This window comes from Manihot esculenta, chromosome 8 (assembly GCF_001659605.2).
Source record: "Manihot esculenta cultivar AM560-2 chromosome 8, M.esculenta_v8, whole genome shotgun sequence".
Classification (NCBI taxonomy): domain Eukaryota; kingdom Viridiplantae; phylum Streptophyta; class Magnoliopsida; order Malpighiales; family Euphorbiaceae; genus Manihot; species Manihot esculenta.
In genome coordinates, this window is record NC_035168.2 from 7202984 (window position 1) to 7229411 (window position 26428).

The 26428-nt window shown below is 33.0% G+C and overlaps 2 protein-coding genes and 1 long non-coding RNA gene across 4 annotated transcripts; 1 reads left to right on the top strand and 2 right to left on the bottom strand.

Annotated features, from left to right (window-relative positions):
- The first annotated feature begins 842 nt into the window (after positions 1-842).
- LOC122724388 lies at positions 843-5161 on the top strand. The gene is made up of 3 exons (XR_006351730.1): positions 843-984; positions 1065-3671; positions 4846-5161. It is a non-coding gene; the product is annotated as an uncharacterized LOC122724388 (long non-coding RNA).
- Positions 863-5384, bottom strand: LOC110621024 (sulfoquinovosidase). Of its 2 annotated transcripts, none has more exons than XM_021765028.2 (8): positions 4308-5384; positions 4079-4211; positions 3502-3717; positions 2970-3194; positions 2633-2885; positions 1911-2311; positions 1463-1579; positions 863-1376 (listed from the first exon to the last, which is right to left on the bottom strand). In XM_021765028.2, exons 1-8 carry the CDS (start codon positions 5315-5317, stop codon positions 1041-1043), a joined length of 2691 nt encoding a protein of 896 aa, XP_021620720.1. In that variant the 5' UTR covers positions 5318-5384; the 3' UTR covers positions 863-1040. The 2 variants fall into 2 exon arrangements, with proteins under 2 accessions (XP_021620720.1, XP_021620721.1); XM_021765029.2 differs by having other exon boundaries at positions 3039-3194; positions 4308-5383.
- Positions 5385-19706: 14322 nt separating this feature from the next.
- LOC110621071 (pentatricopeptide repeat-containing protein At1g80270, mitochondrial) lies at positions 19707-23970 on the bottom strand. The gene is made up of 3 exons (XM_021765122.2): positions 23724-23970; positions 22182-22773; positions 19707-21108 (listed from the first exon to the last, which is right to left on the bottom strand). The coding sequence occupies exons 1-3, from the start codon at positions 23756-23758 to the stop codon at positions 19861-19863; spliced, it is 1875 nt and encodes a 624-aa protein (XP_021620814.1). The 5' UTR covers positions 23759-23970; the 3' UTR covers positions 19707-19860.
- Between the last annotated feature and the right edge of the window lie 2458 nt (positions 23971-26428).

Consider the following 26428-nt stretch of genomic DNA (forward strand, 5'->3'; position numbering starts at 1 on the left):
ATATTCAGCTGAAATCAAACATTTCGGGATTTCAAATGAATTTCGTCAAACACCTACATGATCTCTGGTTTCTGCCTTCTCTCTACAAGATTCAAATCCACCAAGAGTTGCTGCTCCTTTTTCTTTCTTCTGTTAGTTTTGCAATTGCCTATGACTTGTTTGATTAATCATCTGAAAGAAGATTTTGATCAGTTGAAATTAAGGTTTATGACTATCCTCTTTGACATAAACTGGTTTCATTTGTTCGAATTTGAAAGCTTTGTTTCAATTGGCTTTGTCTTCATCCAACTGCTTGAGCTAAAGTCCATACATGGTTATTGAATATTGATTGGTTCATGTGTTATTATTCCTCCAGTGTTTAACATCGAATTCTGTTTATTCTTCTCTTTCTTGTTGAGTAGCTTTTTAGTTTTCTTTTGATTTTTTAAATTTATCTTCAGAATAATTTATATTATAACAACTCATGCATGTGTTTGTGTGTATGTTTACGTATTTTGCCTGTGATAAAAATTATTGGATTCGCCATAGATTAGAAGAGGTTATCAGTCTGAAAATTTTTTGCTAGAAGCAGAGGGTGGTGGAGAAGCTCAAGATGCTGCACAACAAAATCATTGCCCGTTTTTATTTATTTTCCCCAGCAAATTTAGAGAGTCACCGTGGAAATCAACTTTCGGGTATTCTTGCTGCCTGTTGGAGTCAATTTTTAGCAAGAACGGGGTAATTAGACTTGGGGAGTAACTAGGAAAGAAAGCACATTGTGAAGCACATTGTGAAGCACCTTTGGAGCATACATGGCGACTTAAAGATGGCTTGTAATTCAATTCTGGCATAGGAATGTTGGACAAATCTTGATTAAATGAAGTTAATAAAGAACAGTAACCAAAACCTATATTCGGAAAGTTGGGCAGATGTTAAGGAAGTACAAAGTTCAGTTACCAAATTGCAGAAGCAAACTTTCTAAGAATGATGGACGGTCATTTGTTAGTAAGTAGTTACAATTCCATTTATGTCAATGGTAGCCCTCTTTGAGGACTAATTTATTAAAGAATGTCAAATTTTCTCAGGTTTTCTAGAAATGTTTCTCCCACAAAAGTGCCATCCTTGATAAATACAGCAGGATAACCAAGTGGAGCTTCCACCCAGGCTTCAGAACCTGGTTCTGTGAATAGCTTTCCCGACCAGACATGTTTCCAGGAGTAAGTTTCACCTTCTGGAAAATAGGCCTTGACATTTTGCTTGCCCTTGTCTAGAACAGGCACCACTAGGATTTCAGTACCAATTAAGAACTGGTGGTAGCTCAAGCTTTGCACATGCTTATCATTTGGATAATGAAGAAAAAGGTGGCGGCAAATGGGAAGGCCTTTCTGGGATGCTTCCTGTTTGCAAAGAACACAGATTTTTTAGATCCTCCAGGCAAGTTAAACTGAATTGAGGTGAAAAACACATTAATATCAGGTATCACCTTTACTAGTTGGATTCTGTAGAAATACCAAGCTTTATACATTTTAGCACAGCGTGCAAAATATGATAAAGTTTTCTGGTTTGAGTAGAATTGGCTGTTGCGAGATGGTTTATTTCCCTGCTTGGAGAAATAGTGGGAATAAGCAAACTATAAGATCATATAAATCATTGTCCCCTGTTGAACAATCATAATAATGTGACATACAGAAATGAGACTCATCATATTATTACTTTTAAAAAATATCTCTTTTTCTAAATCAATTCAATAAATAAATGTCATTGGTGTGGAGATAGTTGTAAATATTTGGTAGCATCATGGATCATGAAATTACAGAAAAAAAAATTGCAAGAATTATTGGCGGTATTGAGCGATTAGAAGATATTCACTTATTTTCCATTTGATGATTATGATGCATGCTAATGAATCACAGACGAGTGGTTTAACTTACTTCATGTGTCCGGAAAACAGTGGTGAAAGCATTTAGTTCCATCCATCGAATAAGCAACTCCTCACTTCTGTTATACTTGATAAAAGGCAAGTTTACTGCACAGTAGCCTCCAACATCACTGTGATTGAAAGCGTATCCTGAAAGTCCACTACTCAGTAGTCCAACAACAGCACTTTTTATCCCATCATTAGCCTGCCAACTAACCATTTGGTCTCCTTCCCAAAATAGCATCCCCCATTTGGGACTATCCCTGAAACCAGCCCTCATGAAGAAGACCAAAGACTCTTCTGGGTCCTCTCTCTCCTTACCAACACGATTTGCTTTCCATTCTTCCACAAACTCTCGGTTTATTTTAGCCCATAGCTCTGGGTATCTGTTATGGGCAGAGATGGGATCTTCGCCTGAAACAGTCAGTCCAAAGTTACCTATAATTCTATAATATTATACTATTGGTGTAAGTATTTAGAAATCTAATCCTCAGTCCTAGTTGATGAAATTATTAGAAATAATTCAATAGTTAGTTAAATTGTTGGTTTCGAGTTTAGTGTGCTGGTGCTGGCCAATCATTCATTTTAACATTCTGATCATATGGTTATTTGGACAGAAAGAGGATGCAAAGAGGTTGTAGTTTTATTGACTCATCAAGCCGAACATTATATTAGCTCCTATGTAACTAAATAGGATATATTGACTCTTGTCAAGAAAGAATGAGGAATTCTTACCTGAATAAAGGTCAGCATCTACAGGCAGACCTTCACCAAAATCAGCCATCCATCCTCTGACCCCATCATCTACCATTTCCAACAAAACCTGCTTGAACCAACTTGCGGTATCTGGGTGGGTCAAATCCAACATTCCCACATCAAAAGCTGTGTTTGGAACCATATACGGTTCTCCATGTTTGTCTTTCACTAAGATGTCCAACTTTTTGGCCTCCTCAAAAAGATTTCTCCTTCTGTTTGGTTTCTCATCCGTCTGTGAAAGGGAATGAGAGATTCAGAGAAAAAGAAATGCCAGCATGTGTGTTATGTAAATATGTAGCAATTTATGATAACCTACACTAGTGATAATGCACAAAAACTGATGATGGAGTGGAGGTAATGTATATGCTTGGAAAAAGAATGGTACCGGAGCTAAACAAGGGTTGCAGTATGTCATCACTTTAATATGCTGAGCACCAAGATCTTGAACTAATTGCTTCCATCCCTTATACCTTGTTGTATCCACTTCCCAGTTCCACCACAGTTGTGATCCAATCAGAGTCTTTCTCTGTCCTACCCAATCCTACACATGAATCGCTGCTCGGTGAGAACTTCTACATAATGATCACCAAGGTGCTGAGTTTTTGAACTAATCATGAGATGGAGGTTAGAATTTTAAATGTCAAACTATTTCCATCTGGTTGTCAATCAAACCAGTTAATGTAGTTCAACCAACCAAAGTTTATCCTGAACTAATGACAGTTATAAATGGGAGTTAAGTTTGTATATCTATAGAAGAACCCAAAGCAAAGATTTTTTATGGTTTCGAAGATAAGATTATTTGGACTTTAAATGAACTTTGATTTGCATTTGAAAGTTACAGGGAGTACCTGCAACCAAAATGCGGAGACGGGAACCTTATAGGCTTTAAGTTCATCCCAAATGCGGCGTACAACTTCTGTTCCACCCTGCATTCCAACGACAGCTCCAGATATAATCCATTTAGGAAGCTCAGGAGGCCTCCCAATAGTTTCTGTGAAGTGTTCAATAATCTCAGCAGGTGAGTTGCCATGCAAAATTCTTCCTTGAGCTGAATTGCTGTGAATCTGCAAGCGCCATGATACAGAAAACAGGAAACTGCAAGTTTAAACTTGAATGAGCTTCTATTTTTTGCTTACATAATATTTTCTACTCCTTTCAATTGTCTTGAGTAATATATATAACCAAGGAACTAACCTAATTTCTTTATTTATTGTCTGTATATTCTCAAGAGGGCACAGATAACTCATTTTACTACAGCAAGTTTTTCTAGAGAGAATAAATATACTTATTTCTTAGAAATATGATGCTTTTTGGCAAGCCAAATCTTGTCTTATCTAAGAAATTCTGTCTTTGGCCATTACCATGGCTTTTCTAAATTACATCTGGTCTATAGGATATAAGTTGCTGTGGTTCTCAAAGCAATACCTGTATTTGAACTCTATCCTGTCTAGTTAAATCGAAAACAGAGTAATCATATCCATCCAGATAAAGGGACCTCATCTCAGATGTCATGTAGAATGGTGAAGGAGCATAAGTTGTACTCCAATCACCCCCAGCTCTGCAAAATAAAGCCAAAAGGAAAAGAAAAAAACAACTAGTATTCAGATTACAACAGCTAAACCTACCAGAATCCAATAGTTAAAAGAAAATCTACCTGTAGCTAATCAAGTTAGCTGCAAAAGTAATAGGTTGATCTCCTCTTCCAATTCCCTGTTCTTGAACAAAAATGGGCACCCTTTTCCCTTTGAAGTCCATATGAGAAAACTGCTCTCCAAAACCATAGAACCTTTCATTAGTTTCACTTGAATAGCTAAGGCAGATTCTGTTGAACTCTGTAACCTCTGCAACCTTAGTGTCTACTTCCTCCGATGAAGAAACTGCAACAAACCCTCTAGGCCTTGTAAAGAATCTAAACCATCCAAGCCTTCGTTTTCGAATTCTTCGTAGTTTCAACCTTAACTTCTGGTATTTTCCAAAACGAGTCGGTGAAGATCTTGGTGAGAATTCAAAGTTGGGTTCTCCAACTCTAACTTGAAAACCAATCTGGTTAAGGTTCTTCTGATCAAAGAGAACCCAATACCTTGCAGAAGCGCGTGGGCCCCTTGTGTCAAAATCTATGTGCTTATAAATGCTAGAATCTGGAAGTTTCTTCTTTCTTTTGCTAAATAACTTGCCTGTTATTAACAAAACAGGGGACTGGGTATCTTTCAAATCCTTTGTCTGGTCAAAACTCAGATAACCAGATGAAGAATCAAGATCGCTAGCCTCCTCAAAATGGTTACCATCCAGCTGCTTGATCACTCTTATATCTTCAATTGTTTGGTGGTCACAAACCACAAGAACATTCCCATCTTTGATAGCAAACGATCCCCTGCTTTCATCAATCTCTGTCTCAGTGAGAGCTGCAGAGACAAAAGCTTGTCCAGGAACGGTGGACCAGAGGGCTCTTGTTGGCCGAGACTGGTGAGAAATTGAGAGATGCCCACCATTTTTGGAGCTCCAAAGAAGCTGGAAATCTCTCCCAACTGGGAAAATTTGGTGAGAAGGTAGTGTTTGGGAATTGAAGAAGAGGCTTCCTTGAATGAAAGGAAGAGATCTTGGCGTTGATGGGAAAGGATTGTTTAGGTGCTTGTGATGCTTTCGGGTGATTTTGAGGGTTGCCATGCTGGTGTTAATAGAACTTTGACAATTTATTATGTTTTATTTATAGATTTAGAAACGTGTCATTTTTTCAGATTTTTCGATTTTTTTTGGTAGAAAATTCTTCTATTTCTTTGTTTAAAATTGCATTTTAATTTGCTTCTGGAAACTGTTAAGCTACGTGGAGTAGGTATCATTTATTGCAGTTTAGGCCCACTTCTGTTTTTTTTTTTTGAAAGAGCCCACTTCTGTTTATATTGTAGTCCGAATTTTGTAAAAATGCATTTTATTTTATTTTTATTTAATTAAACTATTAATTATTCATCTCGCCTTAATTAAATGGTTAAAATTAAAAGTATAAATTATTAGTTTTTCTTAAAAATATTTATTTAAAAAAAATTCAAAAGATTGGTAGAGAAGAAACGTCAAGGGTTGACCAGGATCTTGAACTACATTACTTGGCCGTCTCATTTGAACTTCTTTGAGAAAACGACGTCGGAAGTTTGATATATTCGTGGATAAATATATATTTATACATTTATATTATAATATTTTTTATTTATAAGATATTTTAATTTTAATTATAATTTAATATATTTTTAAATTTTTAAAAATTATTTTTAAATATTATAATATTAAAATTATAGTATTTGATAAGAAAAAATATTAAAATATAAATATGTAAATTCTACAAATTAAAATTAAACTTATAAATTATAGACCGAATTTAAATTTTGGATACTAAATTTAATTTAAATACCAAATTAAAAAATTATAATATTCGGTGAAAAGAATATGAATAGAATATATTAAAATGAACATAATTACAATAAAATTTTGAAAATACTCTCTAAATAAAAGGGCTAATTTATATATGGCTGACGTTAAAAAAAATGTAATTTTGAAAACCTACTTTTAAAAGTATTATTTTAGATTTGAAAAGGTCATTTAAGAAATTTTTATTTTTATATATATATATGATAAATATTAAATTTTAATTCTAATTAATTTGTAATATTCTAATTAATTATTTAAAAATATTTTTTAACAATAATAGGGGGAAAATAATTAGAAATCCAGTGAACAAACTTCATAGCATCCAGAATTACTTGACCAATCATAGGATAATTTTACAACTAAATATTTGTTTCATAGCATAGAAAATTAACAGTCCACATCCACTAAAATAACTAACAAAACATTTTTAAATAGCTTTCTGTAATGGTATCTATACTTTGGAGCCAATAGAAAATTTACACCCAAGAGATAATGTATTAATTAACACAATATTTAAACTTAAGAAGAACCCACTACAATTTTACACTCAAATATTAAAATATTAACTGACAGAGAAATTAAAATATAAATTTAATAAATTTTCATTATATAAAAAAATTATTATTTAATTTCTAAATATTATTATTATCAATCGTGAATTTTTAATTTTAAAACATATATTAAAATATTTTTTTATTTATTTTTATAGTTAAAAATATAGTTAAAAATTATTTTTTTTTATTTTTTTTATTTTTTAAGGATCCGAAATTATTTCATTAATAAAAAAATAAAAATATTTTAATAAATTTTAAAAAATATAGGGATTGACTTATTAATAAAAGTAATATTTAATAATTTAATAAAGAAATTTATTCGAGGATAAAATTAAATTTTAAAATTTATTTCTCTCATTTTTTATTTATTTTTTAAAAAAAAAGAACGAAACAATTATTTCGTTAATAAAGAGAAAGAATAAAAACGTTTTAATAGATTTCTGAAAATGCAGAAATGAACTTATTAATAATAGTAATATTTAGAGATTAAATAGTAAATTTTTTTTATATAATTATATTAAATTAACTTTAATTTAATTAGAATTAAATTTTATTAGAAATATAACTTTAATTTATTATTTAAATTAGTTAAATATTTATTTAGTTAAACTAATAAAAAACAACCTTCTAATTTAAAAAAAAAAAATCGAAGAGGCTAAAAGGTACAATCTATTAAAAACAAAATCTATGTTTAACTTACTTTTATTCAAAAATTAAAATTTTAGATAGATGGTGCATGGCTATTGCCAGCTCTCCTTAGATTCATGATTTATATTTTGAATAATACTTTTTTTCTTGAAAGTGTTTTTTTAGGTTTTATTTAGTAATAATTATTAAGGAAGTATTAGTTTTATTATTTTATTTAAAAAATAATATTTAAAGTAATTAAATAGTGGTTTATTAAAACTATATTTTTTAATTTTTGAAAATTGTAAAAATATATGGCATATATACCCCTAAGTAGGAATGATAGCAGTTAAGGTATTAATGAAAATTACCATCTAAATTTGTTTAATATATATAATATTTGTATTCATATTAAATCCTATTAAAATTTATTTTAAATTATCTCTCAAATTAATTATTATTATTATTCAAAATATTTAAACTCATTTATTTTTATAAATTTTATTTGACTAAATACATAATTTATCTTCTTACATTTTTATAAAAAATTTCTTTATTTTTCTCAATTTATCTTTATTTATTTATTTTTTTAACTTTCAAATTATAAAATAATATAATGCTAATTATAGCGTGTGATATTCACGTGTTATCATAGTATTTTTTTTTGAAATAACAAGAAAACTTCATTAATTCAAAGAGAACAAAAAAACAATATAAGGAGGAGGGATATCAATCCAAACTCCTTGACCTAACTCAGAATAAGCCAATGTTGCTAGAACATGAGCGACATCATTCGCAGATCTATGAACAAAAACACACTTTGCTTCCTCATAACTAGATAGAAGCAGTTTACAATCTTGAACCAAAAGGCTAAAAGACGATAAATCATCTAACAAAACACAATTAACTGACATCACAAGTACCTGAGCATCCAATTCGAAAAGAACTCGATCCCATCCACACTCTTTAATCCAGCTCAATGCTTCCCGGAATGCTATAGTTTCAGCACACTTTGCATCCATCTGGCTATAAAAAGAGCCTGCTTTAGCAGCCACAAAACTCCCATCATCCTTCCGGATTACACAACCGAAACCTATTGAACCTCGTTGCAAACTTAAATAGGCGTCAATGTTCGCCTTGATCCAACCGTGCGGCGGAGGAGACCAGATCGGGCGAGCCGGGTCGACAATGGTGCTTACTGAGGACACGACCCGGGTTGCTTTCCATTGCTGCAAAAAATTCAGAGCCATGAAGAACACACCACTCGCAGTCTGACCCTGGCCCTTCCATACAACATTGTTCCTATTTTGCCACAAAGCCCATAAGATCATTAGCATAAGGGAGACATTTTCCACAGAAGCAGAAGAGAAGGCTAAAGAAAACCACTCATTTAAAGAAGATGCAGAAGGCGCAGGCCAACCCAACGGCGAGCTTAACCAGCAGCTGCGGGCAAAAGGGCACTGAATCAGAATATGCAATACATTCTCAGGGGCTACATAACACAACGGGCATGAAGGATCAACTGGGACTCTCTTGGACTGAAGTGACGAGAGGCAAGGGACAACATTAACTAGAGCCCGCCAGCAGAAATTGAGCACTTTTGGGGGAACTTTAGCTTTCCAGAACCTTTTCCATATCTCGCTCCCTTCCCTATGTTGAAAGCCATCAACCAGGAACCTATATGCACTCTTAACCGAATAGTGACCTTTGGACTCGAATTTCCAGCACCATGTATCAGAACACGATGAAAGACTAAGAGGGATGTTCAAAATACAACTTCTATATCTTTCTATATTATTATCATAGTATAATAATTAATTTATTTTATAATTGAAAGTTAATAGGTAGTATACACTCATTTTAATATTATATAGATTAAATTATTCATAATTTAAAAAAAAATAGTAAAAAGTATGAAAATAAAGTTGAAATTATAAAATGATTTTTTATAAAAAGACGAAGAGTAATTTAAATCTTGATTTTTTTAAAAAATTATAATATTTTTATATTTATTTTAAAATAATAATAATATCAATATTAATATATATTATATATAAAAACAATATCATATTATTTTATATATAATTATTAATTATATAAATTCAATAAAAAAAATATATGTAATTAATATATAAAGATGTGATTAACTTTTAATCATATTATATTATTAATATGTAATTCACTTATATAATATAATTAAAAATTATAAAAGTAATTAATATATTTATAATTAAAATAATAAATATATGTGCATGTATATATATATAAGATAGAATAAATTATAATTAATTAATTAAAGTATTTAAATTATATTATTATAAATTTTTAATAATTAATTAAAATATATAATTATTTTATAATATTACTAAAATTATTTAATAGATAAAACAGAGTCATATTTAAATTATATGAATAATTTAATTTATAAAAATAATTAGATAACATTAAATAATAAAAATAATCAAAGAAAAAACATATATACACATAATAAATTAAATTTTTATTAAATTTAGAATAACTGTGAAATAACTATTTTGTTTATATTCTTATTTATTTATAATTTTTTATGATTAATTATAAAATATTATAATTTTAGTAATATATTTTTAAAATTATTGAAACTATATAAATATAAAATATATTATAAAATTATATAATAAAATTATAATATTACTAAAATTATTAAAATACATATATATAAAATCAGTTGTTCATATGATTCTTAACAAATAATGAGAATTAAAATTATAATTAAATAATTAAATAAATTTTGATTTTATATAATTTATTTTTTATAATATTTTTTTTTTAATTTCAATACGATTTAGTAAGATTCTTTGATTCAATTCAAAACTTAAAAAAAATACGTGCACAGCCCTGCTTCAAACTCGCTGGCACGCCAAAAATAATCGGTGTGTGCACGCTTGACTACGGAAGAGTGCAAGATATCGTAACGTAAGAGACTCTTTTAGCTCACGTCAGTTCCCCCAAAACCCAGATTTTCTGCCGATTAACTCCCTTTTAACGTTCTATTTTTTGCTATTTTAGGGACAATATTGCCCTTTAAATGTTTTTTTTTAACTAACCTCGTTTAAGTGACGAAATCTTTTTTAAATATTTAAAATAATTATCAATAAAAAAATATTTTTTATTAAAAAAAGATTAAATTATTTTTACAGCAAAAAAATAATTTAATTTTTTTAAAATTATCTTTTTAATTTTGGGAATAGCATTATCTTTCATTTTTTAACTCATATTTTCTAAATAAAATAATTTATTTTTTAAGTTATTTTTTATATTTTAAAAATATTATTATTACTATTTTATATAAATTTATTAATATTTTTTATTTTTTAAATTGTAATTAAATAAATTAAATAATGAAAAAATTATTTTATTATTTAAAATAAAGACTAAACTAAATATTATGTTATAAATTTTGAACAACGTGATATAAATGATATGATATTTTTAATTAATAAAATTAAAATATTTAACATTTTATTATTAAAATATATTAATTAAGTAGAATAATTTTAATTCATTAAATATTTTTATTTTTATTTTTTAAAATAAAAATTAAAAAGATAAAATTTAAAATTTTTTAAATTTATTCAGATATATTTATTTAAAAAAATATGTCGGTCATTTTATTTATATATCGTAATATAATTAATAAAAAATATTATTTAATCATATCACGTGCTACTCCGGTGAAATTTTCCATGTTATTATATTGAAAACCATGACGAAGAGAAGACAAGAACAAAAAGGCTAATGCATCAATCCACAATCTCGTGTTAGATACATCTTGAGGAGAATATCTATTTCATATCTTCTTTTTGGTAAACTTTTTTACCCTTTTAAATTTAATACATTCAATTAGTTAATCAACAAAGACAATATATAAAATAATGGAAGATTTACAATTTAGTTTCTGAGTATTGTCATTATTAACAAGTCAATTCCTGTGTTTTTAAAAATCTATTAAAACGTTCTTATCTTTTTTCTCCGTCAACGAAATAGTCCTTCCGTCTATTTTTACCGTTAAAAATATAGTAAAAGACTAAATTACCCCATTATTTCCTCCTCCTCCTCCTTCTTCCTTTTCTTCTCCATTAATTCTTTTTCCTTCTGCTTCTGCTTCTGCTTCTTCTTCTTCTTCTTCTGCTTCTTCTTTTTCTTCTTTTTCTTCTTCTTCTTCTCCTTCTTCTTCTTTTTCTTCTTTTTCGGAGGAGGAGCAAGAGGATGAAATAAAAGATAGGGACTATTTCGTTGACAAAAAGAAATGATAAGGACATTTTAATAGATTTCTAAAAATATAGGATGGGACGATTTCGTTGTTGACAGAAAGAAACGATGAGGAGGGATTATTTCGTTGACGGAAAGAAACGATAAGGAAATTTTAATAGATATGAGAAAATATAGGGATCAGTGACGGACAGAAACGATAAGGACGTTTTAATAGATATGAAAAAAGATAAAAACGTTTTAATATATTTTTGAAAATGTAAGGACTAACTTGTTAATAATAATAATATCAAGGACTAAATAAAGGGTTTTATTTGAGGGTAAAGAGGACGGAAGGACTATTTCGTTGACAAGAAAGAAAATATAATGACGTTTTAATAAATTTTTAAAAATACAGGGACTGACTTGTTAATAATGACAATATTTAAAAACTAAATTGTAAATCTCCCCAAAATAATTGGCATATGCCTTAATTATTTTGATATTCAAGTCGGTTAGTAAATTGATAAAATAGGCGAATGTAATAAAATTACTTAGAACTCAAAAATGATTGTGTAAGAATGCATACTTTCTCTATATTCATTAGATTTTATATTGATAGAGTTGATTATCAAATCTTTTGAAAATTCAATTAGTACTAAAATTCCGCGATTATAGATATAATAGAGATTTGTTAGATTATATCTGCTAATGATAATTTATCGAAAAGATTTGTCCTGCTAAAAGAAGAGTGAGTTTTGGTGAAAAATTAATTGTTACAGTGTCCGAAACTTCCTTTCAAAGGATGAAATCGTGTATCAGCTCATCAAATCCTTGTCAATTTTATGTAAGAACTTATGGTTTTGCTTGGAGTGATTATTGGTATCAACACATATATAATTATTATGTATTATTTAAAAAAAAATCTTAGAGCATATATTTTCATAATTTTTACATAGCTTTAAGAAATTTTCATTAATTTTAGTCAAAAATTAATTATTTTTAGTATATTTTATTTCAAAACAACTAGATTAAAGTCTTTGTAAAATATGATTTTAATACCATTATTTTAAAGCTTAGAAATATTTCTTATTAATTGAATTTTTTAGAAAAATTAAATAAGATACAAATGTAAATAAAAGGTGAAGAAGACAAATTAACAAAAAATTTCCTAAAGAAATGAGATTAGCCTGCTGTAAATGATAGAATGAGCCGTATTTAATTTAAATCGAAAAAATTAATCGAATTAAATTAATTAAAATTTTTATTTTCTTAGTTTAGTTTAATTTTTATTTTTAAAATTTTAATTATTTCAATTTAATTTAATTTTTATTAAGAAAAAAATTAATAAAATAAAAACGAACTAATTAATGAGTAATTGTAACGACCCGGAAACCGGTACCCCTCAGTAACGGTCCGAACCATCACTGGCACTAGGATCCAGATTGGCTTAAGGCCGCCGGGACCCGTAGTCAGCCAACTATACTCTCTGTGTACCTGATAAATCCCATTCATAATACAAAACAATACTCACAATCCTGTAAAACTCTGTAGGCTTAACCACTGCTACTCAGATATGTCAATCTGAAATGGCCCTCAGGGCCTGTACCAGAGACTACTATCTGCTGTGGTCCAGGGATTAATCCCACTGGTATCTCATCGAAGCCATACATTAAGCCTAACTCACACATTTCTCATCAAGAAACGTAAAACAGGATTGTGTACAAGGGATGAATCATACATCACACTATAGCAGTGACACTAGGGAAAGCATAAGTCTATCCAGTATATGACAGTACATATCTATCTATTACATTACAACTAATCTTTCAATTACATCATGTCCACTATCCTATTACAACATACATTCATGCACAACTGTCCTCTGTACTCTTGCTGACTTTGACTTCTCCTAGCTATCTCAGAACCTGCAAAACTGGGGTCAAGGGAGTGGGATGAGCTCTAGAGCCCAGTGAGGAGGAACAATAAAAACAGTTCATTCATTACATGCTTTCATGAAATGCATCACATCACAACTATATCATCTCAAGGATGAATTTGTCACCAATAGCCCTCAACTACATGTGATAATCCAACTGTGCCAAGGAGACGATGTCATCACCTGGTCTACACTTATCTCTCTGATATCATAACATGACTAACTGTGCCAAGGAGACGAGGTCTCACCTGGTCTACACTTAACTCTGATTTGACAGCCCAGCTGTCTCACTCATAGTACCAGGAGCGACCTGGACTATCCAGGGGCGACCTGGTATGGCTATCTCATGCCATAACTCTGTATCTGCTCTCTGTCAAGGGCTAAGGATCATCCAACATTCATCCACATAAACAACATCTTATGCAATGCATCACCTTCGTGAATTCTAATGCAATACAACCTAATACATAACATGGCAGTTTATGATGCATGGATCATGCTCGAATCGTGTCATTTCTCAAGATCAAATATGTAGTTTAGTTCCACTCACCTCTGCTCCTCTGGCAGATATTGTACTGACTCTGATATCTCTAACGCTGATGACCTCCTCGAACTCTCGGGTCCAATCCTACACAAATGGACTCGAATGAGGTGTCACACATACTGTGAAAAACTCTTAAACAATTCCCCATAATCCCCTCTAAACCTCTGAACAGAATCACATAACTCATGCAACCGAAAGCTGGACAGAACACATTCGGCAGCAGGTTCGGCGGCCGAAGGTCCTCTCCAGAGCCGCAACTCATGCATGTTCGGCGGCACCTTCGGCGGCCGAATGTGCATGACAGATCCGAAAGTCCATTCTTTCGGAGGCAACCTTAGGCAGTCGAAACCACCTCCACAAAGGGTTCGGCGGCCGAATCTTCCCTTCGGCTGCTGAACCTGAGTTCATCCAGAACTCAGCTTCGTGCACAACCTCTCCAAGCTCACTCCACATGCATACCTCAACTCCTCAACTCACATATACTCCAGTACATGTCCAAAGGGGTCCAAAACTACCTATTAACCCCAACAAAACAACAAACAGAACACATATACATGCTTTCACCATGAACATACATACTTTTAACCCTAAGCATGCAACTTAAGCATGCAACTCATGCATAAACCCCTTTAACCTCTTAAAAAGCTGTTAAAAATCATTAACACAAGTGTAAAAACTTCCCTTACCTCCTGAAATCAGAAGAGGACTGATCTGAACTCAGCAAATCCCCTTCACAAGCTTCAACCCACTAAACCTCACCTTTGTCTTTCAAAACCTTCACACCACTCTTCACCCTCACACCCGTGCATGGGGTGATTAAAACACTGCAGATGATGACTCATGGGAGACGTGGCCTCATCTCCAGCCATGATCTGGAGGCAACACCTGTCCAAATCACGGACTGAGGAGTGCCTAATAGCTGGCTGGCCAACTCAACTTCGGCTGTCGAATCGCATGTAAAACCAAGCAACATTCGGGGGCTGAACTTGAACTTCGGGGGCCGAACATTGGGCACTTTCGGCGGCCGAACGTAACCTTCGGCGGCCGAACCTGGCCTTTGTCCCCAAAGTCTTTCCTCTTCAAAACGCACTCCTTTTCCATTCTAACCTTTAAAACACTTGAAAACATTTTAGACAAACTTTCTCTTACCCTTCCAGAGACCTCTGACATCCTCGAGTTCCACCGGATGGTAGGAATTCCGATGTCTAAATCTAGCCGGGTATTATATTCTTCCCCCCTTAAAGAACATTCGTCCTCGAATGTTCATACAACAAACACATATACACACAAGTAAATAAGGAAAGCCTACCACCTTCCTCTAAGAAGCGACACAGATACCACTGGAGTACATACTCCCGGGTTAGCCATATTTTCTGACTCTGTGGATTCTTATCTGCTTCATCTGTGTCCATACTCTATAGGGACTGCTACCTTTCTTTTTCTCTTTGGCTCTTCTTAGCTTTTTCACTACGCTAGATCTTTACCCTTAGTTTCCTTGTACGCACTCCGGTCAGAGGAGCAATGACTCTCAGGATATGCTTCGCTCACTCACTCTACTTGTGACACAACACAAGGGAATAGACATGCCCTGATCTTGGCCTTCATGCCATGTTCTCTAGCTACTACAACATTGAGTAGCTACTGGGCATGCTTCTCTGTTTTCTGAACGATTCTACGCTTTTGCTGCGCACTCTGATCCTTGCCCGCCTTTTTTCTTCTTTACTATACTGGCTTTTGTGTTTTTTGGACTCTCTCTAACTCTTAGATCTATCGTGGAGGATCAGCAGCTCCTACTCGCTGTCTCCACAGACCATTAATCCTGCGTGGGAACACCTGTCCTTGGTAGTGATTTTGTGTAACTGCTCATAGTCGTTACAAAATCTCAAGGTTTCATCCTTCGTTTCTCACACTGACACTGGAACATTCCAGGGTGAGGTACTGGGTCGGATAACCTTTCTCTACCAAGCTTCTCTATACTATGCTGACTATGCTCTCTTTGCAGGTGCCATGCTGTAGGGTAGAAGGAAAGAAGGAAAGAAATGGTTCCGCGTCCAGACACCACTCCTATTCCAAACTCTGACTCCCTGACAGATGGAAAACCTGATAGCTCGTCTGGGACAACCATCTAGAACTCACTAGCAATGGGCGTTGAGGCTGATTCCCTGATCTGACTCCTAAACTCGCTCACAAGAGCTAGAACCCTCTGATACCCTTTCCTATGTACCGTTGAGCCTATTGGGCTGACATCAAACCTCTAGGCACCTATACTCTGTCCCTTCCAAGGACTATCTCCGATCCATCTTAGCCTCTGAACTCTGAACTCTCCTACCTTGTCGTTGCAGACGTAGGTAGTACCTCGAGTAGCTAGCCAATCCGCCCTAGATTGACATCACTAGTCAACTCTAGAACCATAAGGTCAGCTGGATTGCATCCACTACTCTCAACATACTCTGAACTGAACCGACAGACTGACTCTGCCACAGAGGGATCACACTCGGGTCTACCAACCCAAAGAAAACTCTCTAAGCCCAGAAGTTATCAACCCCCCTCTATCTACGGCTCTCAAGACAACAGGGAAAGAAACATCAGGGTCCACGATAACCTACACATCTGTCATAGGAGCTGCTATCTTTGAGAAGTTTTGTACGAACCTCCTGTAGTAACCTGCCAGTCCCAGAAAGCTTTTAATCTCAGTCACTGTAGTGGGTCTGGGCCAGTTAGCTACAGCCTCTATCTTCTTGGGGTCTACCTCAATCCCTTCCGCTGATACTACATGTCCCAAGAAGGAAATGCTCCTTAACCAAAACTCACACTTCGAGAACTTGGCATATAACCCATGTATCTCATGCCATAACTCTGTATCTGCTCTCTGTCAAGGGCTAAGGATCATCCAACATTCATCCACATAAACAACATCTTATGCAATGCATCACCTTCGTGAATTCTAATGCAATACAACCTAATACATAACATGGCAGTTTATGATGCATGGATCATGCTCGAATCGTGTCATTTCTCAAGATCAAATATGTAGTTTAGTTCCACTCACCTCTGCTCCTCTGGCAGATATTGTACTGACTCTGATATCTCTAACGCTGATGACCTCCTCGAACTCTCGGGTCCAATCCTACACAAATGGACTCGAATGAGGTGTCACACATACAGTGAAAAACTCTTAAACAATTCCCCATAATCCCCTCTAAACCTCTGAACATAATCACATAACTCATGCAACTGAAAGCTGGACAGAACACATTCGGCAGCAGGTTCGGCGGCCGAAGGTCCTCTCCAGAGCCGCAACTCATGCATGTTCGGCGGCACCTTTGGCGACCGAATGTGCATGACAGATCCGAAAGTCCATTCTTTCGGAGGCAACCTTAGGCAGCCGAAACCACCTCCACAAAGGGTTCGGCGGCCGAATCTTCCCTTCGGCTGCCGAACCTGAGTTCATCTAGAACTCAGCTTCGTGCACAACCTCTCCAAGCTCACTCCACATGCATACCTCAACTCCTCAACTCACATATACTCCAGTACATGTCCAAAGGGGTCCAAAACTACCTATTAACCCTAACAAAACAACAAACAGAACACATATACATGCTTTCACCATGAACATACATACTTTTAACCCTAAGCATGCAACTTAAGCATGCAACTCATGCATAAACCCCTTTAACCTCTTAAAAAGCTGTTAAAAATCATTAACACAAGTGTAAAAACTTCCCTTACCTCCTGAAATCAGAAGAGGACTGATCTGAACTCAGCAAATCCCCTTCACAAGCTTCAACCCACTAAACCTCACCTTTGTCTTTCAAAACCTTCACACCACTCTTCACCCTCACACCCGTGCATGGGGTGATTAAAACACTGCAGATGATGACTCATGGGAGACGTGGCCTCATCTCCAGCCATGATCTGGAGGCAACACCTGTCCAAATCACGGACTGAGGAGTGCCTAATAGCTGGCTGGCCAACTCAACTTCGGCTGCCGAATCGCATGCAAAACCATGCAACATTCGGGGGCCGAACTTGAACTTCGGGGGCCGAACATTGGGCACTTTCGGCGGCCGAACGTAACCTTCGGCGGCCGAACCTGGCCTTTGTCCCCAAAGTCTTTCCTCTTCAAAACGCACTCCTTTTCCATTCTAACCTTTAAAACACTTGAAAACATTTTAGACAAACTTTCTCTTACCCTTCCAGAGACCTCTGACATCCTCGAGTTCCACCGGATGGTAGGAATTCCGATGTCTGAATCTAGCCGGGTATTACAGTAATAATATATTATTTTTTTATAATATAAAAAATTAATCTATAATTAAAATAAATACTTAATTAAATTTTAAAATACCAAAATTAAATTATAAAAATTAAAATACCATTAAAACGTTAACGATCAAATCGAATCAAATTAAATCAATTTAATTTAAATAAGTTTCTATTTAAAATTCATCGGTTTAATTTTTACAAAATATTAAAATTTTAATTTTAATTTATTCAAATCAATTCAATTTAAAGAGTTAAACATAAAATTATAATATTATAAAATTTAAAGATTTAAATAATTTAAGTGTATATTCAATGACTTCTTTTTCTTCATGCCCTCTTGTTATTTGTATGCATATGTAAACTGGTAAAGTGCACTGTATAGCATGTCCGAGATGAAGCAGCCCTTCATATCATTGGAAGATGTGTTTGAATCTTTCCACCATATTGGTAAACATTCATTATAAGGCATGTATCAAGCCATGTTTATGGCCTGGATTAAATTTGGATGATTGAACATAGTCATGATATGGATTTCATTCATTCATGTGAATGAATACACCCAATTCTTCGCCCACCATTCATGTGGTAACGAATTTATATCTTATTCCTGTTATATTTTTCAAATTATCTCACTTTAAAAATTATAAAATAACATGCGTGCACTGACTTAATCTGGTAATAAGTGTATCGAAATAAATATAAAATATTTCACGTTCTACTTCCCTAATCTTTAATTTTTAGTTAAAAAAAAAATTATAAGATCATATTAATTATTATTTAAATTTTCGCATTCTAAATAAGAGAACAAATAAAAAATTTTAATTAAATTTAATTTTTATTAAAATTTTCATTCTAAATAGAAGATTTTTTTTTTTCACGAAATTCTTCGCTCCAAACAAGTGGTTAAAGTTTTGGCAATTTAAGTAATTTTGAGTGAACTTTTTACCTAATTGATCAAATTAAAATATTTTATATATGAAATTAGGGTTTGGGATTATAATAGAATGAATTTATAAGAGACAAATCCTCTGCTCTCATGTTAGGTTGGGCTGGACTGCTGGAGCCTACCTAAGCCAACACTTGTTTCTTCTACCTTCCAGGCTAATCCCTAATGTGGGCAATTGGGAATTTAAAAAAGTTTCAATAAAATATACAATTATGAACTTGTCACCTTACACCCTAAATAATCTTAATTTTTTAATCAGAAGTTCAAATAACTACATTTTTTTTCTTTAAATTTTACCTTTAAATCTAAATGAATTATAATCTAATAAAACATTATTCTGTAATTTTAAATATTAATAATATTTACTACTTTAATATTTTTACATTTAGAATAGAAACTTAACTTTTATGACTTATTTAAATTTAAATGTAATTTACCCATAATGTCCCCAAGTAACAAGCATTTGATATTGCAGGAGTACATGTCACAAGCATGCATCCAAACATCCCAAAGAAAGGCCAAAAGAAAACTTCCTGCAAGTACCTAAATGGTTTCATCTGCTAATAATGAAAGATTACAAGACATTGATAACTAGTTAGACATTGTTTGGACTGCTGCTTTTTTTACTTGTCCATTTTTTTCAACAAAGTAATGTATTAACTGCATCAGAAACCACCTACATTTTCACTCAAGTAAATTTAACAATTTTGACTTCCTAAATGAATCTACCTGGTGTAGTTTGGCAGACAATTCCTGGTTTGGGAACATATTATCTGCCTTCATCCTCTCCCTAATCCCATAGGCTGGAGCCTTTGCATTTATGTAAGTCTGGAGTAGAGCATTGAAAAGTCTAAGTCGAGGCACATAACCTGCTCGTTTCATCCTGTAAAATACATTTTCTGCATTATGTATATCACCTCGTTTTGCATACTCATCCATAATGGCCATGTAAGAACGAAACAATGGCCTAATCTGCATCTGCTGAGTAGCCTTCTGCAGCATAGAATCCGCTTTTTCCACTTCCCCTGCTTCAACATAAAGCTTAACAAGATAATCCCAAGTCGATGGGACAATGTGGCATCCACTATCTGCCATTCGCTTGACGAGATCTTTCCCTTTTGCTAGCATCTTATGGTTCAGATAAACCTTCAAAAGCCCCTCATAGTGTCTTGAAGAGAGTTTCTTCCTAGTCTTGTACATGATATTAAAAACAGCCTCAGCTTCATCAATTTTCTTCAGCCTTCCCCAAGCTCCGATAGCAGCCCAACACTCCTTTAGCAGGGGACTTGACTCGCAGACCTTCCAAACTCTCCCCACTTCATCAACTTTTCCAAGTAATGAATATAGGGTAAGCAAAAACCTACAAACCCCACGATTCTTTTCTAAATTTCCTCCTTCCATCTCTACCAAAATAGCCTCAGCTTTTTCTTTGAGACCACCAGAAGCATAGTGCTTCACAATGACTGCTTTGGTTACAATATCAGGTTGAATGCCTTCAGCCTTCATGTTTTCTACAATTTGGTCCATCCCTGCTAAGTCATTGGACTGGCCTTTGCTATCAATTAAGATTCGATAAGTAGTGAGTGAAGGCTTGACATTTTCTTTCTCCATTAATAATAAAACATTAGCCATCTTCTTCTTGTCAACCCTGTTGTAAAGGTGAAGTAGCTGATTACACGCAAATGCTGTGATTGGGAATTGAAGAACCTTCATTTTGTTGAATACTTGCTCTGTTTTATTCACATTATTAGCAGTAGCACAGTTGACCAACAAAGTTCTGTAGGTTACTTCCCCTCTGAATGATTTTGGGATCATCTCAAAATATTTCTCTGCCTTATCAAGGCCACTGACCTTTGCAATCAAATCAATGCGACAAACATAATCGATCTCAATAAAGTCCAGTCGCTTATTGGCCTCCAACCACTCTGAGAGCTGCAGAAGCAAGAGAAAATAGACATAAATATGCTAACAAGTGCAATGCCGCTCCATAAAACTTCAAATGACCAAAAAAGACAAGGACTTAATGTCACAGTAATGCCATTTCTAGCATGCTGCTAAATCTTGCATGTAAAACCAGAAAAAATCTTGAGCATATGTAGAAGTAATAGCAAGTTCATACTTTTACAATCCAACCAAAAAAAGAAAGATGTTTTGGCTTCGAGAAGATCTTTTGTAAAAGAAAATAAGAATTCCTTATTTAATGCATTTAACAACTGTAGAACAAGTTCAGCAAAAACTAGGAATATCTAAAAACAAATTAAAACCAAAGAGATATATAGTCTTAAGAGATGGTGCAAATTCAAAGGTCGCAAAACAAAAGTATAAAATGAAGTATCCAATTCTATGGAGGAACAAGAGGAAGAGGCAAATATAATTGTTATTGTTCAAGTCTATAAAAACTCATGCTTGTAAAACATTTTTATTCAGTAGTTTAATGTACAAACTTGCAGAAATTATCATTTCCGGAGTGTATAATGCAACTTTAGTGCTAGGGTTGGTGTCTTTGGAAACTTGGACCACATACACACTTAAGTGTAAGGCTTTCTTAACAATCCTGCAAACAATCACAAATTTCAGTACCAGGTGTGAAATCCTACCAACCATTGCAGATTTCAAACACAAATCTTGTCTTCACCCTCCAAATTTCTTATCTTCCAAAAATTCAGATTTGATCTTTATTCAATAAAACTTGTTAAGGAAATGCAATGTAGATGCTTCCTCTTCATTCAAAAGCCAACCAAAAACAAGAAAAGTCATGGAAGAGAATACACGAAAATCAGTTTAGATCTAATGTATCAGGCCTGAATGCAGGGAGGGATCAAATGACTGCACTGTATAAGTTATAATAACTAGCATTTTCAATTGACAATTTGCATGTCTATTGGCACAAATAGTCACATTTGGTAGCTAATCAAGAATAAAGTTGAAGGATATTTGGTTGAATTGAAACCCTCAAGCAAATGGCATAAAACATGTTTCATCCTTTCAGCATCTAGTTGAATTACCTGCAAGGCCCTCTTATACATTTTACACTTATAAAGATTAAGCATGGCTAGCGAGATCTCTGATCGATCCAAATCCTTTCCTTCTTCCACCCACTTATCAAGAACACCATGGATATAGGAAGCTGGAGTGCTAATGATGGCCTGAAACAGTTCTGCGTCAGCACTTCCCTTCATTGATGTTTTCTCCCCTGAATTTGCTTCAGCATCTAATAATTCCATAATTTTTACGGAGTGTTCTCCAACATCATGCTCATCATCATCAAAAAGCCCAAATTCAGAAGCCAACTCATTTTCATTTCCATTTATCGCATTTCTCTCTTCAATAGCATTGACACTAGCTGGTACTTTGAGTTCAGAAAACCCGTCCTTTAAGTTATCTTCTGATTCACTGCTTTCCTCACCTTCTTGTGACGATTTACTTTGCGTTAACATAGAGAACTTTGAAAAAATAGCTCCAATGTGGTAAAATAGGCATTTCCGTGATGCTACTTGAGGAGACTCATAAATAAAAGAATTACCTTTTAGATAATTAGAAAATATTTCTGATTTAGCACAACAAACTCGAGAAGCTACTACACTCAATCCCTGGAACCTGAAAATTGAAGAAATATGTTAGAACCATTAATGAAGTGTATCCATTTCTAATACAAGAAACTATTAATTAGTCTATTGATTTTGAAAAATACATTAAAATGACCCTTGATTTTGAAAAATACATTAAAACAACATTGAGGTTTTAAAAAGTCTAGTAATGAGCTGTTAAGTACTATAGAAAAGTCCCTTAATACATACGAATTAATCAATAGACACTTTTACAAAACTAAAGAAACCAAGAGACTAACTAAAGAGTTTTACTATGCCACGAGAACTAAACAGCAAAACACTTAAACGACTATAGCAAAACACTTAAAGACTAAAAGCACTAACTAGTAGATTAGATTTTTTAAAACTGACATTTTAATGTATTTTTCAAAACTGAGGACTAACAATCGAATGTTTTCCGTACCACATTGACTAAATACTAAATTTTCATATCAGAAATCAATAATAATTAATAACAGTACTAAAATTGGCTCTACAAGTGATGAAAAAGCAATTAAGCCCACGTTTGCACACTCCATCGTTTGTGTGCTAGAAAGAATAAGAAATCCCTCCCCAGCAATCTTGGAGCTCTAGTTGTAGCTCCGTACAACTCTTTTTTTCAATTTTTTTTAAAAATTATTACTGGAAATCAGAACCAAAATAAAATAAAAGACTTATAGAAGAAAGGACAAGCCAATTACAATAATTTACAAAACTATAATTACTTCTTGCAACTGGGAAAGAAGAATTATCAACATTTCTGTATTATTTTGCTCAAAGAAATCACACCCTGAACCAACCCAAGTTCTACGTTTTCAAAAGAAACATTTCCCATTACTGTTTATGTACTCAAATCAAGACGAATCAAAAGAAACCCATAAATAAAGAAGTAAATATACATTTATAAACAAATGGACTAATATATGTAGAAAGAAAGAAAGAAAAAGAGAAGAAATTCACTTGAGTGGATTGGGAGTTCGACGAAGAGCCCACATGGAGGATGGATGGTTCCAAACCGGGGAAAGAGAATGAAATGAAATGGAAAGGGATCAAAAAGCCTCGGCCATCATCCCTTACACCCGATAAACCCCTCCATCCTGCATTCGTTTTCAGTTTCAAGATCTCGGCTTCCGACCGACTGCTCTATTTTTAAATTAGGGCTGCAGGAAAATTATACCGTACATCACAACTAAGGCTAGTAATTTTAGCTATTATTTATTGGAATCATTGAACTTCAATCTCTTCCATAAAAGTCTTCAACCTTAAAATACTTTTTTGAAATAACCACTTTTAGTGAATTTTTCAGTAAATTTTAATTAATAAAAAATAAATAATTTTTTATTAAAAATAAATAAAAAGATTTAAATTGAATACTTTAAAAAATATAAAAGGTTCTTTCTTCGATTTATGTTTCATCGTCTAAATTTTGATGAGAGACTTTCATTTCAGTAAATTCTTTTATAATATTTAAAGAAGTATAAGAGGAAGGGTTCTTCATAAATTTATCTAAGTAGCTAAAAAAATATTTCTTTTTTTTTTTTTATTTTACATGTCAAATGAATTTTTATTATTATTATTTTATATATATAAATCACATATATATTTCACCAAAAAATCTATTGAAATCTTATTTAAATAATTATTTTATAAAATTATTTAAATATTGATAATTTTTTAAAAATATATTAAAATTTAGTTATGGTAATAAATGGATGACTAAAGGTCAATGACCATGAATAAAAATTACCTATAAAAAAGCAATTTTATCATTTATATTATAAAAAGTTGATAAAAAGTTCTCTTAGATTATAAGTTTTTTTTAATTAATTCATGTAAACAAGAATTTTGTTTTTATTGATTAATGGTGGTGTAAAGAGTTGAGTTTTAAAAAGTTTAAAAGATTTTAAATTCAAGTCGAATTCGAGTTTTATTCGTTTCGTATTCAAATCGAGTATTAATAAATTTAAGGGTAAATTGTAATTTAGTCCCTCTAGTTTAGTGAAATGTAACATTTTGTCTCTCTGTTTTAAAAAATCTTCAATTTAGTCACTGTGATTTTTAAAAACTATGACATTAGTACCTCCCATTAAATTTTCAGTTAAATCACCGTTAATTTTAGTTAAAAAGACTAAAATATACATTCTCTCTTCTTCTTCTTCTTCTTCTTCTTCTTCTTCTTCTTCTTCTTCTTCTTCTTCTTCTTCTTCTTCGTTTCCGATCGCCTTTCTTCTCAAGTTCCTTTGTGATGAATTACTCAAGTCTGCTCGTTTCCGATCGCCTTTCTTCTTAAGTTCCTTTGTGATGAATTACTCAAGTCTGCTCTTGTCATAGTTTTTAAAGGCAAGTTACCTAATGGTCTTCTCTTGGCAGTGAAGGTCTTGAAGGAATCAAAAAGTAATGGAGAAGAATTCGTTAACGAGGTAGCAAGCATTAGTCGGACATCTCACGTCAACATTGTTAATCAAAAAGCTCATCTCATTTTTGCCTCAACTGATAGTCCAGCTGGTTCTCATTTTCTGCTTTGCACCAGATCTTCCATTTTGCTTTTTCCTGCAGACAGTTGCATTTGTTGCATTCAATAAGGTTGGTTATCATCTTTCAAAAGCATCTTCTTCGAATTTCCACTTTCTAGTGTGTTCCTAATTATGAGAAAATGAGCTATTCTCCTTTTTATTTACTTATATGTATATATTTTATTGAAACTAAGGAAGGAATCAAGTTTCTTTTACTACGAGTCAACTACACTCTTCACTTATAACTGTGGTTTCTTTTTGCTTACAATTGTGTGGTGCTTGTCCTCTTTTTCAGGTAATCACAACACAGTACTTTGTCTGGTTCTTTTGCTTGTTGCCACTGATACTTCCATGGAGCAATATGAAGCTGAGGTGGGTAGGCATAAGTTGCATGCTTGTATGGATGGGTGCTCAGAGCCATTGGTTGTTCTGGGGTTATATGCTTGAATTTAAGGGCAAAAATGTTTTTCTACAGCTTTGGCTAGCAAGCTTACTGTTTCTGGCTGCTAATACTTTTGTGGTCGTCATGTTGATCCGGCATCATAGATGCTGTCCGATGTTCAGGCGATTAGAGTATTCAAGTTCAAAGAAATCTGAATGAGCGAACCAGTGTTGCTGGAAATTTTGAGGATCTTTATATTGCTTAGGATAAACACTTCACTTAGGATAATGATTCAATGCATATGCTTACTGTTTGTACAAATGGTCACTGTGATGTTGGCATTTTTCACAAGCCTCACAACATTCTTTTAGACGAAAACTTCTGTCCTAAAATTTTAAATTTTGGCCTAGCTAAAATATGTCCCGAAAGAGAGAGTATCATATTATGTCACATGCAAACTAGATATTCTTCAAATTAGGGGTGAGCATTGGGTCAATCAAATTGAGTAAATCGAATAAACTGAAAATTGAAATTTTAGTATTTATAAAATCAAATCGAATTGATTTTGAATAAAAATCGAATTGAATCAGTTTGATTCAATTCGATTTGATTCGCTTTGATTGGTTAGACTTTTTAATGAACTTATTATTTTTTACTCCTTATTTTTAATATTTTAATATTTAATTAAAATATTTCAACGGTCTAATCTCTTTATATTATAAAAAATAATATATTATTTAAAATTTAAAATCTAATCGAATCAAAATAAA

Excerpts from the sequence above, each read along its gene's own strand:
- LOC110621071 (XM_021765122.2), bottom strand. The coding sequence starts at position 23,758 with ATGTGGGCTCTTCGTCGAACTCCCAATCCACTCAA. Across the intron at positions 22,774-23,723 it reads CGAACTCCCAATCCACTCAA|GTTCCAGGGATTGAGTGTAG; the intron begins GTGAATTTCTTC and ends TTCAATTTTCAG. Across the intron at positions 21,109-22,181 it reads TGTATAAGAGGGCCTTGCAG|CTCTCAGAGTGGTTGGAGGC; the intron begins GTAATTCAACTA and ends TTGCTTCTGCAG.
- LOC110621024 (XM_021765028.2), bottom strand. The coding sequence starts at position 5,317 with ATGGCAACCCTCAAAATCACCCGAAAGCATCACAAGCACCTAAACAAT. Across the intron at positions 3,195-3,501 it reads TCTCCGCATTTTGGTTGCAG|GATTGGGTAGGACAGAGAAA; the intron begins GTACTCCCTGTA and ends ATTCATGTGTAG. Across the intron at positions 2,312-2,632 it reads AGATGCTGACCTTTATTCAG|GCGAAGATCCCATCTCTGCC; the intron begins GTAAGAATTCCT and ends TGACTGTTTCAG.